The following is a 19,002-nucleotide window of genomic DNA, read 5'->3' on the forward strand; positions in this document are numbered from 1 at the left end:
CAGATCAAAGAGGAAGCTGGCATTTCTCCCTTGGAAAGAGTCATGATAGTTTTTGGTGCTTTTCTTAGAAGCACAGTGGGAAAAATGCCTCTTACAGCAGTTGATGAGCTTGTCAAGCAGCCATTCTTTCTGGAACACAGATGAACACAGAATCAACCCCTGGCCAGAACATTAGGGACCTGAAGAAGAGGTAGAGGGACACCATAAAAACTTAGTTTGAGGGGCGCCTGTGTGGCTCAGTCGGTTAAAGCGTCCAGCTCTTGATTTCAGCTCAGGTCATGGTCTCAGGGTAGTAAGATTGAGTCTGAGTTGGGCTCCCTGCTGGGTGTGGAATCTGCTTGGGATTCTCTCTCCCTCTGCCCCTCTCCCCCAAAAAAACAAACAAACAAAAACTTAGTTTGAATTCTATCATTGCACTTCCTTGTGACCTTGGGCAGGCGACTAAACTGCTCTGAGCCTCAGTTATCTCCTCAACCCAAATGGAGACCTTGCATGGATGTTGTAGATGGTGTCTGTGAAGCCCTAGTACCAGGTGCAGGTCTTCAGGAAGTGCTTGCTGCTGTTGTTATTATTATTATTATTATTAATTTGAAAAGTACTTATTTCCTGTGCATGAAGGATAGAATGGCTCTTAACAATTGTCCCACCGATTAACCAATACCATTTTTATTTCTAGAAATTTCTCTGCAACTTACCTGGTCTACAAAAACAGATGCTCAGGGATGGTGATCAGGTCAATTGAATTATTTAGTAATTTGTTCCTGAAGCAGCACGTGGAATGATTTTCCATCTGAGGGCTTTGGTGGCAACCCTACTACTTTTTTGTGGCATGAATGGTGGTCAGTTTCACCTCCAAATTTTCATCTAAGTCTCCAAATGAACTACACTGGCCCCTTAGTGGGTTTATTCTCAGTGTTGCAGCAAGATTGTGTAATGAAATTTAAGTTACAAAAAAAGGGGGTTTTGGAAAGGCAATAGAGACAAGAGTCTCTCTCTAGATGAGCGCCGTATTGAAGGCTGCCTATGATGGAGAATCCAGAAATAAGCCCTCTCTCTGTCACGGTGCCGTTATCTGAGGAGGCAAAGCCCCCACCTCTTCATTGCCTTTCTGTAGTCCCACCCATGGGCAGAAGTGCTAGCCATCTGAGCGGGTAAGAAGGAATGCCTGGAGAGTTGAGATGAACCCAGATGTGACCATGTCTGCCCCTGTCTAGTAACTTTGATTAACAGCCCCCCCAACCTGGAGGATAGGTACTTGATTAGGCAAGGGAGGACCTCCATGACCTGCATCACCCCCACCCGCTCTAACTTTCTAGTTATATTTGAGCCAGGGGCAGTCCTCCAAATTGAGCTCTGTTTCCTGTGCCTGCATGCTCTCCTTCCCTCTTCTCCTTTTCTCCTACCCCTCTTCCAACACTAAGCCCATGTGTCACATCCTCCTGGTGGTTGTCCACCCTGCACATTGAAAGTCCCGAGACCAAGGCTTCACCCTGACCAGTTACACCAGAATTTCTGCAGTGGCCCCAAACATCAGTGTTTTAGCAGTGTGCTTTTTCAAAATCACATTTCCAATGTGCCTGGGTAGCTTAGGTGGTTTAGTGTCTGACTCTTGATTTCAGCTTAGGTCTTGATCTCGGGGTTGTGTCACTGGGCATGGAGCCTACTTTAAAAATAAATAAAATAAAAAAATAAAAATTTGGAGTTATTCCAGTGTGTAGCCAAGGTTGTGAGCTACTGCACTAAATGGTGGCCACTTCTTTCTTTGTAAATCTAGCTGCCACATAGGGCCTGGTTTCAGTAAATGCTTGTTGAATGAGTGAATGAGGGTCATCCTTGGGATGCTTTGTCTTCTCAGGTACATATCTCTAAGATTGGCCCCTCTGCTTGTTATAACCATGCCTTGGGGACTGAATCCTTTGACTTGTGCCCTATAGCTCTCTCCTTTGTTCCTTCTTTAGCTTATCCAGTTTATTTTCTACCTTTCTTAAAAGTCAAAGTTTTAAAACCATTTTTCAGTATAAAAGTAACACATGCATATTTTAGAAAATTTGGACGTTAGCAAGAATGGGAGGCAAATCCCCTCCCACCATCCCAAAGCAGACAGGTCCCATGTTCCCTTCACTTTTCCTAATCTGTTGTCCTCTGGGCTTGCTTGACCCTCCGGCATGCCTCAGTAAGCTCAGTTGCTGCTGTCTGTGCTCAGACCCTGTGAACTTCCCCGTGAGTCCTGAAAGGAGTGCTCTTGAACATAGCATTCTTGGGAGCCACCAGGGCTAACTCCACTGAGGGCCGGTACACCGTGAGAAGGAGCTTAGTTATGTAACTCTTATCTTCCTCATTCAAGCAGGATGTATATGGGCTTTATTAGAATAAATGATAACATTTGTGTAACTTCTTTAAAATAATAACTTAAATGTTTACCAGCCTACCCCCTTGCCCTCCTTAGATATGAGATGAGTTTGCAGCTCAGCATGATCAAGGTGGTGTTTCTTGCTTGCGTTATAGTCTACTGTTGAATTGTCTCAGCCTGGAGGTAACATACTCACTTCTCATATTCCAAAAGTGAGAACTAGTCCCTCAGCCTCACCTAGACGAAGGAGGATGGGAAATGTAGTCTAGTAATGTGCCAGGAAGAACAATTATATTGGTGATCACCAGCAGTCTCTATCAGTCGTATTGCTCAAAGCACAGTGACGGAGCCACATCCTGGCCATGGAGGTGCTCGGTCTCTGTATTATTGAGGATACAGGCTTGGCTGCTATAACAAAGGCTAAAATGACAGTGACTTAAACAAGAAACAAGTTAGTTTCTCTTTCCCTTAGAGCATAAGCTAAGCAGTCCCATGCTGCTATGGTGGCTTCATTGTGCTCTGATGTCCTGAAGTGTTGTGTCCACACAGTTTAGGGTGGCTGCTTCAGCCCCTACCATCACGTCCGCATTCCAGTCCATAGGAAAGACAGAAGGAAAACGGAGGGCACAACCTGAAAGCTGGGCACATCATTTCACTTACATTCTTTGGCCTGAACTTTAGTCAGGCGGCCACACCTAGCTCCAAGAGGACTGGGAAATTTGGGTGGGAGTAATGTGGAGTCTGTTAACAGAAGAATGATTGGGTAGGGTGCAGGCAGAAAGAGGTGCTGGATACTTAGTAAGCTTTTAAAGGAAGCCTGTCTTAGTGGTTAAGAACATGGACCTGGAGTCATACTGTGTGGGCTTAAATTTTACTCTACCTTTTCCTTGCTTCATGACCTTGAGTGAATGACTTAATCTAGGTCTCCATTTCCTAATCTCTAAAACCATGCGTCAGCTACTTTCTGATGCTCTGCCAGACCCACTTGCCATCCTTTGCCATTCTGCTCTGCCTTGAAAAACATACCTTTTGGAATGTATCATCTGGCTTCCAGTTGGACTGGGCCAGTGGGGGCACTGGCAGGACATGGGGGCACGGTGGTGGTGGGGGCAGTGGAAAGAAAGAGGTGTCAGGGGGCTTATTCCCTTCCTGGCAGGCTGTGTTGTCCTAGGCCACGGCTCCTCCAGAGTCACCCTCATAGCATCGGACCTTGCTGGATTCTGGAATCTCCTCTCCTGACCTAGGGCCCCAGTGGCTCCCCACTATGGCTGTCCCTAGGGGGCTTCTTCATGGCTTCTTTTCCCTTCACCCTGCTCGGCACAGTGCTGTCAGTAGGGCCTTCATGAGACCCTCTTCAGTAATAATCCGGGCACACGGTCCATTTCCTGCTAGGGCCCTGGCTGACACGATGGGGATGATAATAGTACCGGCCTCAGACCACGGGGGTGAGAAGTGAATGCACTGAAGGACGAATGCGCGACTGCAGCGACCATCATTAAACATTTACTGTTTTCATGCCCCTAGGCAAGTGCTCTGATACCTTCAAGCATGGTCAAAACCTTCTGAGAGTTTTAATTTTTGGCCTATAAATTAAATAATATTGTCGCTCATCTGCCCTACCTACCCTATGTTAGGAGGACACGGCAAGGCTCGAGACTTGGGAACAAATCTGTGCCAAGTCAAATGTATCCTCCATCCAAAGTTCCTTTCCATTATATGGGGATGAATAAGGAGAAGGATGCTGGGCTTATCGTTCACCTCTTCTGTGCTGAGCACTTTACATGTATAAACTGTCTACTCAGCTTCCCGCCTTGGAGTTTGAATCATGTCACCCACATTGATGGCCTCAAATATATCAACTTCTGAGGATTTGCGTGTCCAGATCAAGTCTTTCTCGAAGGCTACCCTCCAGTGTTATGTCCAAGAATTCTCAGGAGTGCTTATTTGCATCCACAGTCAGTTCTGGATGCTCTAAGCTTTTTGCCAGGGGAGCTAGAATCCAGACCCGTGGACACCGTGTTAACTGCTCCGTGTCCTCTGTTCTTTAGAAACGGGTGGCCACACGATGCTGGCCATGGCTGCTGCTGTCCCTGCTCATACCAGAACCTGGAGGCTTGACGTTCACTTGCAAGCCTGGCTGGCTTCCCGGTGTCCTACCCTCTGCTGGCTGCAGGGGTGAGGATACCACTCTTCTCTGTGCTCTTTCAGCCTCAGAGTGGGTCCGGGGCCTTCTCATTACTACACAAGCCCAGACCCACCAAGGGTCTGGGATCAGGCTGGCTACCTGCTCTGTGCTGGCTGGCCTCCCAACAGCCAGGGCCAGTCACCCCTGCGTGGGACCTGCCCCAGATCGCTCCACCCTTGGAAACCTCTCTGTCTGCCTTCCTCCTCCCCCAACCCCAAGCATAGCTTCTGAGAGGGAGGGAGTGTTCACCCCCCTTTAGCTTTCTCTCAGGATGACTGACAGCGGGAAATTCAATTCCCTGCACAGGAAACCTCACCCTGCCGCAGGGTGTGGGCCGGCCTCCTGGGCTCCCACAGAACAGCCACAGAAGAGTCCACCATTGGTGTAGTTGCCTAAATCTGGGCAACTCAGTCTCTTCCATGATGGATCTGATTGGGGATATCAGCTCATTTCAGCCTCAGAACAACTCCGGGGAGCAGAAGGAATTATTTTCACATTATGGAGGAGGAAACAGAGGCTCACACTGGTTAAAATGATCGTCCTCAAATCACACAGCTAGTTAGAGGCAAACCTTGATTAAAAATATAATCTCCGGGGCACCTGGGTGGCTCAGTCGGTTAAGTGGCTGCCTTCGGCTGGGGTCACGATCCCAGGGTCGGGCTCCCTGCTCAGCGGGGAGTCTGCTTCTCCCTCTCCCTCTATACTGTCTCTCAAGTAAATAAATAAGTAAATAAATTTAAAAAAATATAATCTCTGTCTCCAGAGCCAATCTGTTTCCTGGGGAGGAGACTATACAAGTTGCCCTCCTCCCAGGGGGATTTGGTTGCAGATTGAATGCAATAAGTTATGTAGAAGGAACTAGCACAGGGCCTGACAGTACAGTACATGACGGTTCTATACATATTTGCTGCATATATGCATGAAGGGTGGGTGCTCAAAGCTATATATATGTATTTTTGTTTGTTTTTAGACCAACAAATAATGATCAATAGGCTCCAAAGGAATTTTCCATAATGGGATCTGAAGCAACAACCAGAAAAACTCCTTCTAGCTTCTTCCTTCATTCACTTCCAGCTCTCCCTGCCCCGTGTTACAGCCTAGAGTCCCTGCGACAGGAGACCTCTGATGGTTTCCCGGTGGTGATGGTGCTTGTGCTATTTCTAAAGGAAACGAAACCGTGGCAGCAGCGTGATTTGGAGCAGAGTGGTAGGAGCTCGGAGAGGAATCTGAAAACGTAACTAAGGACAGGTGGGCTCAGGCTCAGGTATAAAATTCACCGCCATGCTCCTGATGTTTGTTTGCGAAATGATGCCGTGCATGGCCCAGGAGATGAAGCTTTATTTCAGGGTGTTCTGGTTGGGAGAGAGAAGGGAGCAGGAAAGGGAAATGACAATAAATTCTGGGGGATAAATGGTTATTTACCTTGGCTAAACAAAAGAAAGAGCAAGGAAGCAGATACGGAATAATGGGATAAAACACACACACACACACACACACACTACACAGGAAAATGGGAAAGGCATTTTCCTCACCAGAGAGATGTTTTTACTAGACGTATATAGGCCGTGTCCAGTTACTCCTGACTATTAAACACAATGTGACTACCTATGAACAATAATATTTCGTCGGTTTTGAGCACTACTGGAATCTAGAGAGTGTTAAGTCACCAGCTTGATCTGTTCAGGAGTATTGTGGTTATGATTTCTGGGTCACGTTCTTACTGGATGATCATTCTGGAATATGTCTTTTTTGTTTGTATTTTTCTCAAATCAGTTTTGCTCAGGGTGGGCACATTAAAATGATTTGGTATCTCTTGTGTGCTCTCTCTCTCTCTCTGTTCCTCCTCTTCTCTTCCCCCCCTCTGGCTCTCTGTCTCCCTCCCTGGCCTCATCTGTGCCTCTGTTTCTCTATGTCTGTCTCCTCCCCCTTCCTGCTCTGGTTCCCTCCTCCCTTTTCCCATCTTAAGTTGGAATATGGACAGAAAAAGCAGTGCTTGCCTTCCTAGGGCCCTCTGCCAGAAAATGGAACAGGTCAAATTATAAAAAAGGATAAAAAAAGACTGCTCTTTGGCAAAATGGGGGAAACAGATGTTCAGGGGTGGTTTTGCTGTCTCTCGCTATGTGCTGGCTGCTGAAACGCTCTTCTTACAGGCTCGCTAGTTACAGACATTCATCATCATGGCACACATGTGTGGTTATTTTAATGTCAAATATGTATATATATTTATCTCTGCCTAATTCGCCTCTCCCCGTGACCTTTGTACCCCCAAATCCAGAGTTGGCAACATTACTGACCACCTGGTAGCAAGATTTATTTTCAAACCCAGAGGTTTTTTGTGTGTGTGTGGTTTTTTTTTGAACAGTGGGCACCATTGCTGCTTTCCGGTCACTGTTTACCAGTAAATATTTTATGGAGACTTCAGGTTTTTAAGAGAATAGAGAAGGGACCTATGGATGCAGAATCTGGTCTGAAATGAACCCTACAGAAAGTTCGGGGCTGAAGGGGAGCTGAATGATGAAGGTCTGCTGCTGGGATGTGTAACCTACCGGGGCATTGGCTTTCTGTCTCCCAGAGGTTTGCTATTCACTGGCTGTTGACCAAAAAGAGAAGTCCGTTATTGTAGCTTTGGTGGTTGTCCAGCCAGAAAGCTTAAGACTGTGTCCTTAACGCAACATATTTCCCTTTTGGCTCGAAAAGCCATTTTCCCCCCAAACTCAGAAGAGAGATTCCAGATTCTGAACATTTGCTGTGGACTAGGGTTTGCCAGGCTGTTTTCTGTCCTGTGCGACCCTCGTGTGGGTTAAGCTCATGTGACCACCCGCTGCCTTCACCTCCAGTGGCTCCCCATGTCGTATAGGATCAAACGAGTTAGCGCATCTAAAGCACTTAGGACAGTGCCTGACAAATGGCCAGGGTTTAGTAAATGCTGCCCATTTTTTGCTGCCTCCTCCCTGCCCCCCACTTCCCTCATCATTTTCAGGTATGTCTTCCTTCCTTGAACTCCATCCCATTTCTCCTCTCCTTTTCTGGTCATCTAGTGACACTGAAAGAAGAGAATAGGGAAAAAGGATTAACCACAAAAGTATAAAGCCAGAGCCACCACAAGCTCAAACAGTGCCTTTGAACAAATTGGAGAAAATCATCCTCTCCAAGTGGATGAAGAGCAGAGACAGGGTTGCCAGTTTAGTGGGTAGAGTGCAAGCTAGATTTCAGCCCCCCACCTCTGCCTCGTTCACTCCCTCGGCCTGGCACTCTTGTGCAGTGAACAGCTTACACAACTGAACATGGTAGCCCTGATCCCACACTCCCTGGGTGACATTCTCATGGATATTTCTTTCCTTTTCTGGGAACTCTTTCAGTGTTGTGTACATAATAAAAAGATTAAATTCTCCTTTGAGTAATTCTTTTAAAATAAGTTTCCCCTAAATTATTTACCTGATGGGGTTTATTTTCCCCAAGTTCTGATCCCCTGAATAAAACTATGTTTAAAACTTGCCGTACATATGCCAGTAGTTAACCAAAATTTATTTACTCCAGTTCAAATGGCAGTTTTAAATGCACTGTAATAAAAAGAGCTGATATTTGTTGAGTGCTTTCCATGTATTAAGTATCTTGCTAAGAAATTTATGTCAGTCATCTTGAAACAATCCTGTGAGGCAGATACTATTATTTCCCTCATTTTACAGATGGGGAACTGAAGCTTGAACAAGTTAAATAACTTGCCAAGTCCCACCTGGTGGGTGGTAGAGCCAGGGCTTGAGCCCAGCTCTGTTCTTCACTGCGAGGGTTCTTAACCCACCATCCCAATTCCAGGGTAAGTTATGAGAATGCAAACTCCAGATACTCAGTGGCAGATTCTTGGCAGAACCGCGATTTGCAATCAGGTCTATCTGACCGTAAAAATATGGACTGACCCGTTTACAATCCTGCATACAACTTGCCACGCACTGCAGGCTAGGCTTGGGGGCACAAGGGTGAAGAGACACAATCCTTTCCTCAAAGAAGCGTTGACCTAAGGCAGGGAGAAAGACCCAGTAACAGAAAATTTACAAGGTGGAGCTCTGGCTCCTCCAAGCTGATGGGTACTTACTGACCGGGAACCTTGAGTGGGTTATCTAAATTCTCTAGACCTCAGTTTACTCATCTGTGATATGGGAATGCAAATACCTACTTCATAGGGTAATTGGGAGGGATTAAATAAGATAATACATGCAAAGTACTTAGCACATAGTTGGCATTCCATGTGTGGTTGTAATTATTATTATCATGGTAAGCGCAATCAGGGAAGTACTCAAGGAGGGCCTGGGACCCCAGAGAAAAGGAACCTGACTCAATCATGGAGGTCAAGGGGAGGCCAGGCAGGCTTCCTGGAGGAGATCCATTCTTCCCAGCATGACCTGCAAGAGAGCAAGGGTACCAGGCAGGAACAGCATCATATCTGTCTTAGAATAGCTGTGGCAGTCCCAGAACCACAGTGAGCTCCTCCTCAAGGGGTCGCGTCACTGAGTGCTGAATAACGGAGAACAGGTGGACGAAGCTGAATCTTCTCCCGCATCCGCGCCTGGGGTTTAGCATGGAAACTCTACAAAGTGGGAATGTAACCCCATTAACTCCTTCCTTAAATGCTGGGCCAGGCCTGATACCTCATGGAGTCTGTCCCGCTCTCAAAAGGTCCTTAACATTTGGCCTGGGGGGGTGGTTCAGTGGGACAAAGCTGTTAACACCATGTTCATTCGAATTTCACTCCTTTTTTCCATTATTAGCATCATTGTTGCTTTTTAGGACTATCATCTCCTTGGTGCTGACATTCCACATTGTTTGCCAAACGAGAGACTGAGGAATCCTCTAAGGCGGGTATAGGGACATAACCCTGGGTGGGCAGGTATTTGTCAGAATTAGCAAACAAAAATACAGGATACCCAGTAAGTTTAATTTTAGATGAACGGCAGATGATTTTTTTTTTTAGTATATGCATGTCCTCTGTAATATTTGAAACATACTATACTAAAGAAATTTTGTTGCTTTTCTGAAATTCAAATGCAGCTGGTGTCATGTGTTTTATCTGGCAGCCCTAGGTGTAGGAGCAGCGTCTGGGGATGCTCTGTTCTTTGCACCGGATTTTAGTTTGCTCTGTTAGGAGGCGTGATAAAACACAGCTCTGTCCCTATCACCAGGTATTCAATCCGCACGGGACTCCATTTAGGTGCTTCTATCAATGAGACCTGATTGCTGATGTCTGAGTTCTTTTATCACCTCAATTAGAAAAGGATGTTGGAAATTAATCCTTCCTAGAGTAGAAATCCTAAACAACTTCAGGGATTTGATGCGTGCTCCATTTGTATAACATATAAACACAGAGCAACTCCTCCTGGATAGGCCGCATGGCTTCTGGAGTCCGGATATTAAGGTTTTGTTCTTTTCCATTCTCTCTTGTAACAGAAGCTCAGGTCCAATCTTTTCTCTTTTGGAGAGTCAGAACATCTTCACATCCTCGTAGGAGTGGATAACCAGTGCCCTCCTTCTGTAATGCATCGGCACTCAGCCTGTGCTAGATCATCACCAGAGGGGTGACATATGTGTGAGTAAACCTGGTTTTGCTAAGTGGTGATCTTTATTATAACAGTTTCTTTATAGGGAGGGAACGAAAACCTGACTTTCTGTTTCTTGCACCCAGTCGTCCGTGTTTGTGTCTTCTAGAGCTTTCAACATTTTTTCTTACTGCGATCCACTATCAGGATACACTTTACATCGAGACTCACACATACAAATTTTAATATAAATATAACTAAGACAGAAGTTGTATGGGATAGTAATTACCCTTATTAGATTGGCTGCATCTGGTATTTTCCATTATGTTTTCTTTTACTTATTTAAAATGCTGCTTAGCCTGTTCAGTTGATTTCTACTAATGGGTTGCCAACTGCCATTTAAAAAACAATGCTCTAGAGTGTTATATGGCAAATGGAGAATCAGTCTGTTCTTCCTTTCTTTCTGAAAGCTGCCAAAATATTTGAAGATAGCTATCAAATTGTATCTTAATCTTCTCCACACAATGGACCAGAGCTAATACGCTCTGCTTTCTCCATTCCATCATGCTCAACATCTGCAGAGTGCTCTCTAGGTGAGGAAGAACTCAGAGAACTGAGCACATGGCCTCACATACAGCTTGACCAATACTTGGCATAGTGGGATCATCAGACCCCTTGATCTCAACCTCCCATCCAAATTACTATCACTCCATCAATCAATACTCATTGGGAATGGTTACTTAATATTTTAAATTTACCTAAAATATCTAACCCGTTTTTTTCCTGTTTTGTCTATAAGGGTATCCGGAGATATTTTTCCTAATTGGGGAGGGGAGGGGCTCAAATCACAATGCCCATCATTCATGTATCCTGCATCTACCAACGAGATATTCCCAGACTCAAGAAATGTAAACAAAAAGAAACTGTGTATCTAGCACAACAACAATTAAATCTCCTCTTACAATGACCATATTTTGAAAGAAAATGGATAACAGGTTAGTAATAACAGCTAATAATTATGGAGTGTGTGCTGCTTGCTAAGCACAGAGCTGAGAGCTTTATACTTTACATGCAACTGACTCATGCATTTCTCACAACACTTTGAGGTGGATGCTACTGTAATTACCACTTACTGAAAGAAGAAAAACTGAACTTTAATAAAGTCAGGTCATTTAACCAGTCATGTAATCAATAAGTGGCAGAGGGGAAGCTGGTCCCAGGCCCATCTGACTCCTCAGCCTGTGCTCTAGAATACTTAACTCAGTATTGAGTCCACATATGGGAGGCTACCTTTGGTATGTCACATATCTAGCATGGTGCTTTTTTGGGGGGGCTTCATAGATCTTGCTCCCTCCCATAAGGAAATGGAAGAACTTAGTAGCAAGTTGAGGTTCCTAGCAGCCCCCAGGAGTCTATGGAGACCGTCTAGATTCATCACTAACGGCACTAGGGTCAGGCCTCATGGTGCTTTCTAGTGGTGCGGTGCTGCCTGGAGGATGGGGAGGCATCTCTCCTGTCCAGGAGACCTGGGAGGAAGAACTGAGTGCTTGGGAAACAACACAGCTCTGCTCTGAACACAGGCTGGAATCCTGACTCTCTCACTGACACACCATGTGATCTCTGGAAATTCACCTAATCTCACCTCGCCCCTTTTCCTCATGTGTAAAACATGGATAATAGCACCTGCTGTGCAGGGCGTTGGGTACGGATAAAATGGGATCATGTACGAAATCACCTGGCACAGAAGAGATACCACTCTGTGCATGCTGGTTCAAGACAGAACACTGCGTTCTGATCATTCTTCTACAACAAGCAAGAGACCTATTCCTTCATTTAGACTGAGATTCGGAGTACATGGAAACGTAGGTCCCCAAATGTCTTATACCAGTGGTTCTCAAAGTGTGGTCCATGGACCAGTGGCATCAGCATCGTCTGGAAACTTGTTAGAAATGCAATTCTGGGGTACCACCCTGACCTCCTGAATCAGAAAATCTGGGGTGGGAGGGTAACCCCCTCCTCCCCCAGCTGCTGTCTCTTCTAACAAGCTCTTCAGGTGACTATGATGCAGGTAAAGTTTCAGAACCACTGCCCTCCTGGCACTGAGGATCTGGGGTCTTTCCCCGTTTTCAGAAGGACTCAGTTGAAGCCTCTGGAGAGACTGCATCTTTCGTGTAGAGACTGTGACCATATACATAGACTGTAGAGTTCACTTTCAGGTTGTTTCCATTTGATCCTCTTGTTACTGTTTATCCCAAGTTGTTCATTTTCTGACGTTCCTTATCTCTCTCCCACTTAATTTGAAACTCATCTTCTATATACCTTATATCACAAAGGTAGACTGAAAAGGGACCATTCACAGACACTGGGTAGAGGAGACTGGTAACATTCCTGTGGAACTCTTCCAGGGCCCATCCCTGCAAGCCCTCTCCTCCCTTTGTCTCCTTTAAGTTCTCCCCTCTCATTGAGCTCTTCTCTGCTTCAGAATCTTTGCACATGCTGTTTGCCCACCTGGAACACTCTGGCCCTCTCCAGCACCATCTTGGAGACGCCTTCCCTATCCAGCCCCTTTCTCCCTCCTTAGTCTCTGTTACTGCGCCCTGCTCCTGTTCTTCATCACACATAGACCAACGAATTATAGGCTTATTTATATACATGTTAGTTAGAGCCCATACGACAGTACTCACACACCTGGCAGAGTGTGTGGCTTATCAGTCAATGTAACCAATAATACGTTTTGAAGGAACGAATGAATGCGTGCGTCATTGTAGCTCTCCTGTGGCTCTGCTTGCTTTTAAACTCTATTGTGCTTTCGGTTAATCCTTTCAGTTAGTCCTTCTGTTTTTTGGTCTTAATTTTTTCTAGTTATTTCTAATTATTCCCCCCTCTACCTTGAACTTTTCTGAAGGCTCTTGTTCTGCTTAGCGTGATCCTGGCTTTGTCGCTGACACACAATAAATACTTTCTGATTTCTGGATGGGTAACTTATCAGTTAAGATGTGAATTTGAACTCTTCCCCCCCACTCTGACTCTATGCTGTAAAATAATTTCTTTTCTCCTGAATTGAACCACCCGGAGTGGCTAGAGCCATTAAGAATGTTGAGTTTCCCCACTTCTCTGTCTTTGGCATTTAAATTACAAGACAGGTCATCTTTAGTGCATATTCCAGAAAGAACCAGAACTGCTATACAGGTTGCGGAGGGGTCTTCCTTCTCACTGTTGTTTGTAGCTAAGAAAAGAAAGGACACGTTTTCAGAATAAAATACCCGAGCGTCCTTTTCAGAATGGCGGCGACAAGGGCTCTTAAGTACGAACATTCTGACCTGAGTTATTGCCAGTTACTGTGACAATCCTTGTTTTTAATAGTGATTTTATGTTGCTATTGTTTTAGAAACTCAGTATGATTCCAGCTTTAGGGGGAAGAAAACCCAAATTTGTCTACATCATCCTTGGAAATAGAGAAAAACATAATTAGTTTTTTGTTCATGAAAAAAGGAAAAGGAAGAAATAACCATATCATGATATACTGTAGGATGAACAAAACTGAGGGTGCCTCCTGCTAGTCTGCAATTGGATTCACCCAACAACTCAACGGAATGATCAATATGGTCAGAAGCTTGGAAGCCTGTAAACGGGCACCATTAATTACTCAACTAACCCAGTGGTTCTCAGCGGGGGGCAATTTTACCCCATAGGAGACATTTGGCAACATCTGGAGACATTATTAGTTGCCACCACTTGGGGTGGAGTTGCTCCTGGCATCTACGGGGTGCTGCTAAAACCTCCCTCCAATGCCCAGGACAGTCCTTCATAATGGAGACTCATTTGGTCCAAAATGTTAGTAGTGCTGCTACTGAGAAACCTTGAGAAAACCAATCAATCAAAAAATATGAGCTTTCAATACTCCCAAGATTTCTATAGTAACAGTAGCAATTAATAATTGAAATGATTATTACTTATTAAATACCTTCTACTTGCCAGCCTCTTTGTAAAGAATTCCTAGCTACTGAGTCAGGATCTGACCCCAGGTTTGTTCGGGGACATTGTCTGTATTCTCCTTCCTTAGCATTTGTGTGTGTGTGTGCATTTTCCCTGGACATGATCGTGTCTACCCTCTGCTGATTGTGTTTTCTATAGATCAAGTTAGGTGTTGAGTGCATCCTAGGTAATACACTCATGGGAGAAAGCCACGGGCAAGAAGAGACCGGTGTGTCGCTATGGGTGGTGAAGCTAAAAACATCCAGACAAACAGGCCTCAGATCTATAACTTACTAGATGAGTCTAACGCCTATGTAGGATGGTAGCAGATTAAGTACCTACTAAAGTAACCTTTAGTAGGTACTTAATAAATATTTGTTGGGAAATTTTTTCATAATCAACAAAGTCCTTGGTAAGCTTCAAATGGAGCAGGGTTTTCAAATGTCCTATTCTGTTATATAACGCTGAGTTCCTCCTAAAAGCAGCACCTGGTATTTCCAGAAGTTCAGAGGCGCCTCACCTTGTGTATTTCCACTTGCTCTTGACAGCTTTCTCTTCTTTGTTTTTTACTGTTCCATTCTTAGTCAGTCTGGCCTGGCAAAGGCTCACCCCTTGCTCCTCCCTCTCCGCACACTATATTCCCTGGCCCCCCACCTACTCGAGGCTCTCCCAGTATTCCCTGAATTTTGCTCCTGTCAACAGCTTGCAAGATGGGGGCAGGGCATGTGTCAGAGGAAGCATGTGCCATGTGAGAAAGCTTATTTGAGAACATGATTTTGTATTTGGAAACAAGCAGGAAAAAATCACAACTATCATCATTGTAAAACCGAGAACTGAAAGAAAAGCTTGGGAGAAACCGTCTTGCCTGGCAATAATATGGCAATGATCATATCTACGGTGGGCGTGACCGTTGTATATTTATGAAAAGGGGCTCAAAGGAAAAGTGCTGAGAAGCACGACAGTGTGTGCTTTCTTTTCCTGTGTCCATGTCTTTGCTAGTAGTATCCTCCTCCTCTCAGCACTCGAACCTGCCGTTTGCCTGCCGTACAGCATCAGTCACTCCATTCTGCTCCCATAATGCTTTATTTTTAACTTCTAATATGTCACCCATCATCCTTTACCTTGATCATACCAAGCTCTGATGTAGTGAATTCTTCTGAAAGAGAATCACAAGAGCTCCTTGACCTCAAGGAGCCAGTCAGAGACCTTAGTTCGTGCCCCTCAAACTGCAATGTGCCAGGAGTCAGAATGGATTCTAGGACGTCACCCTTAGAGATTCTGAATCTTTTGATTCAGAATCATGACCACTCTCTTCTTGCCATCTGTTGTTTCCCTCCTAGTAAGTCCAGGCCCATCCTAGTCAAAGTAGTAGTTGATAAGGACTTTAAGGGGTGTGTTTGGAGGGTGCAGAGAAGAAGAGTGAGGGGAAAGGAGGTTTGCATTTTATTAGGGAATTTCAATTCCTTGGTATTTCAAATCACTAGAGGAGAAACAGGGTTTCTTTTACTGGATTTCTATTGTGTGTCCAGCACTTGATAAGCCAATGAGGTAAGTGTAATTATTCCCATTTTACAGAGGAGGAGGCTGAGGTTCATGTTATGTTACTCTTCATAGCAGGAAATAAGTGGACCCAGGATTAGAACTCAGGACTAGCTCTAAAGACCACATTCATTCTCCTCCACCTGGATGCCTCTGTCATCTGGTCTGGAACATCCTAGTACGTGCCTTGTTTGGAGTTAAAGACTGTTCTTTGAGTTGTCCCTAAGAGTGCTGAAATTGTTCCATCACCTTCTTAACCTTCCTGGGAGTGAGTAAAAGACAACTGGGTCACTTTAGAAAGAATGCTGACATTTAGAGTATCTAGATCCAAAGAAAACACAGATGCTGACTGGTGAGCTACCTTCCTGCTAGTAAAGCAGATTTCAGTTTTTGTTGTCGACATACCTTGTTTCTATTTGGCCTCAACCACATGTTGGAATCTGGAACCAAATATACTGTAAAACATTATTGATGACCTGTTGCTAGTCAAATCCGAAGTCTTTTTCTCAAGCCTTTGTTCCTGAACAATAAATTCTCATATATATATATATATTTTTTCAGATATATTTGATGTGCAAGATTATTCATTTTCTATATTTGATGTGGTGATTATTAATAGTTGAAGAAATTCAGGTGCATGGAGGGGAAAATTTGGCCTGCCATGTACTTGACCCTTGTGTTATTACTTGGTATCCAATTTGAAGAGCTCAGGCTAGGTCCACCTGCTGGGGTCAGCTGACTGTGGAGCCCACAAGCAGTACCTACCACATCATGGAAAGTCTAGGAATCCGGAGCCCTTGCTAGAGGGACCTTCTCAAAACTTCCTCCATGCCTTTAAACCTCCCCACTCTTCTACTTCTCCAACCTTTGCTCTTCTTCCTCCTCCTTTCCCTAATTTTTTTGTCCTGGGCCTTCTCCAAGTAAACCGACCTTCATAGCTTCATTTCTATTTTTCTCTACATGTCTGTTCTCCACTTCTCACCCAGGTTCTTGTTCCTTCTTTCCTCTTGCCCAGAGGACAGTAAAGTCTTTCAGCAACTTCCTCAAACCAGTTCCCCCTCTTCACTCAGCTTCTCCCAGCATTGGTCCCATGACACATACTTCCAGGAATGGTCCATTCTGCCTATGACCCAGGTTCCAAACTGGCTTGACTTGATTACCTTGTTCGTCGTCCTATCTAAGTCACTGGGAAAAGTAAAATCTTGCCTCAAAGGGTTGGTATCTTCACTGTATTTGGTATCTTCAAAGATTTGGTATTTGTATGGTCTCTCGCTCTTTCTTTCCCATCTCCTTTGCCTGGACTTCACATGTCATTGCTTCCTGAGACTGTTTCCCAGATCAGCTCCCTACCTCACAAGGCTATTGAAGGGTTGATTGAAATAATAATAGCAAGTATACATTCAGCACTTATATGCATTATGCTAAGTATTTTATTTGTTACTTCATTGCATCCTTACAACCACCTTGCCATGGCTATTTCCATCACCTTGCAAATGAAACAGAAGTTTAGAAAAGTTAGGTGACTTGCCCAAGGTCACGCAGTGAGTGAGTGGGTGAGCTGTCACTCAACCCATACCTGGTTTGTTCCAGTGGATGCTTGCTTGTAACTATTAAATTTTGCTGCCTCCTAGGATATAGTGTGTTATCTAATGGGGGCAATTAATAAATGTTGGTTTCCTTCCTTCTTTCCCTCCTTTTTCTATCCATTATCTTTTCCCCACTCTAGACTAATTTCCTACAAATTTCCTACAAATGCTACCTGCATCTGAGCCCCACCACCCTTCAAGGCTCCCCTTTCTTCTGCACAGAGTCAGTCCTTTACTCCACATTTTTCAGGCACCACCAGCGCTTTCCTGTTTTCTGGTTGCATATCTTTTCTACTTAAATCCTAGAAAGGCTGGTTAGCTGCTGTTTCTTTTGTTTCTTTTATGTATTATCAAGTCCTAGGGTAGCTGACTTTAAATGGAGTTAGGTATTTGGTAAATGATTGTTAAATTACTGCCTTTGGGTTTTATCTTGAGAGCCGAGGTTACTGAGCCATCAGAGGAATCAGAAGAATAGACTGGAATCAGGATACACAATCCACCAGAATTGACCAGAAGGGTACAACCGCTGGCGGACTACTTGGGGAATTGCCCCACTCCAGGCAGGAATCCCAGAAGAAATCCTGATCTAGTGAGAAGGCAAAGAGAGGAGAGGAGCACAAGATAAGAGGTGTGGTATGCACTGACTCCTGGTAATGTCTTCCACAGCAACTATTCTATTCCCTGGTCTGTCCACCTGGCAGCAGCAGAGCAGGCCTCTGAAAGCTAGGGAGAAATGTTATGGTTGCATGGTTCCAGGTCCCCAGATCAAGGCTCCAGAGGTCTGCCCAGTATAATTGCGTATAATGGGATGCGTGAGTAGTGTTTCTTAATACAGCCCGATTTAAGAGGTGGGGCAGAATCGGCAACATTTTTCCAGAGTCACTTTCTGTGCTTCCACCAGGGCAGATAACAGCCTGTGGGGTTGTGACCACAGGATGTACGGTTCTGCCAACACATTTACTACCTAAGGCTATAAGACCTGTTTGGGCCCTTCTGCTTGTCAACAGAGTCGAACGTAGCAGCTCAGCGCCCAATCCCAGTGTGTGATAGACGTACCCGGGCCTGAGGAATGCAAAGAGCAGTGTAGCCGCTTTTCACCTGGAAATTCCACTTAAGAAGAAAAGATCCGAAACATAACCTAATCTGGACTTTGAGGGCAGACCGGGAAACCGATTTCTGCCCGAGTTGGCCCGGTGGGAAGGAAGAGAAACTCAAAGGAGGGAGAACTGTTGAGTCTGACATTAATTAAGCCGCGGCAGGGAAGCAAACGGCGGAGGCTGTCGCCCTCCTAAACTCTCAGGGAGACACGTCAGCCGGAGCTCGGGGCAATTTCAGCGGGCGACGTCCCGGCCCGGGAGGGGTGGCGGGCGGCTGCAGGCGGGCTCTAGGGCCCAGCGGCCCGGCGCCGGGGCGGGGGTGGAGTGTAGGGTTACAGTGACGAGCCCGACGACCCTCCCCGGCCCGAGCGCGGGGAGCGGGGAGCCCGGGGCGGGGAGCGCGGGCGGCGGCGGGGCGCGCGGGACTCTCTAGGACCCAGCAGCGGCGGACGGCTTCGGGGCTGGAGGTGAAGCCCTGGCATTTCTCTCCTTCCTGTGTGAATGGGGCTGACTGTCGGGCGCCGCTTCCCCGCGCTGCCCCACGCCATGCCCTGCACGCTGCCCGGCGGCCGCCTTCCCCAGCCGCGCCACTGAGCTAGCCATGGTCGCCTCATGTGGCGGGCAAAGTTGCGCCGGGGAACTTGTGAGTCTGCGGTGAAAGGTAACCAGTCCCCGCTCAGGGTGCGGGGAGGGCGCCTCCGAGTCTCCCACGCGAGGGACCCAACCGACCGCTGCTCCTCCA

At 45.7% G+C, this 19,002-nt stretch overlaps 1 protein-coding gene across 6 annotated transcripts in view; it reads left to right on the top strand.

Moving 5' to 3' along the window:
- Positions 1-19,002, top strand: part of AMOTL1 (angiomotin like 1) — a 120,549-nt gene that overhangs the window by 13,732 nt on the left and 87,815 nt on the right. For 2 of the 6 annotated variants that reach the window (XM_036074985.2, XM_036074988.2), the window contains exon 1: positions 18,735-18,921. The exons of 3 other annotated variants lie outside the window; for them this stretch is intronic. In XM_036074985.2, the coding sequence (XP_035930878.2) occupies positions 18,873-18,921 (49 nt within the window). In that variant the 5' untranslated portion in view covers positions 18,735-18,872. One more of the 6 variants, XM_036074989.2, reaches the window with a different exon arrangement.

This window comes from Halichoerus grypus, chromosome 11 (assembly GCF_964656455.1).
Source record: "Halichoerus grypus chromosome 11, mHalGry1.hap1.1, whole genome shotgun sequence".
Lineage (NCBI taxonomy): Eukaryota > Metazoa > Chordata > Mammalia > Carnivora > Phocidae > Halichoerus > Halichoerus grypus.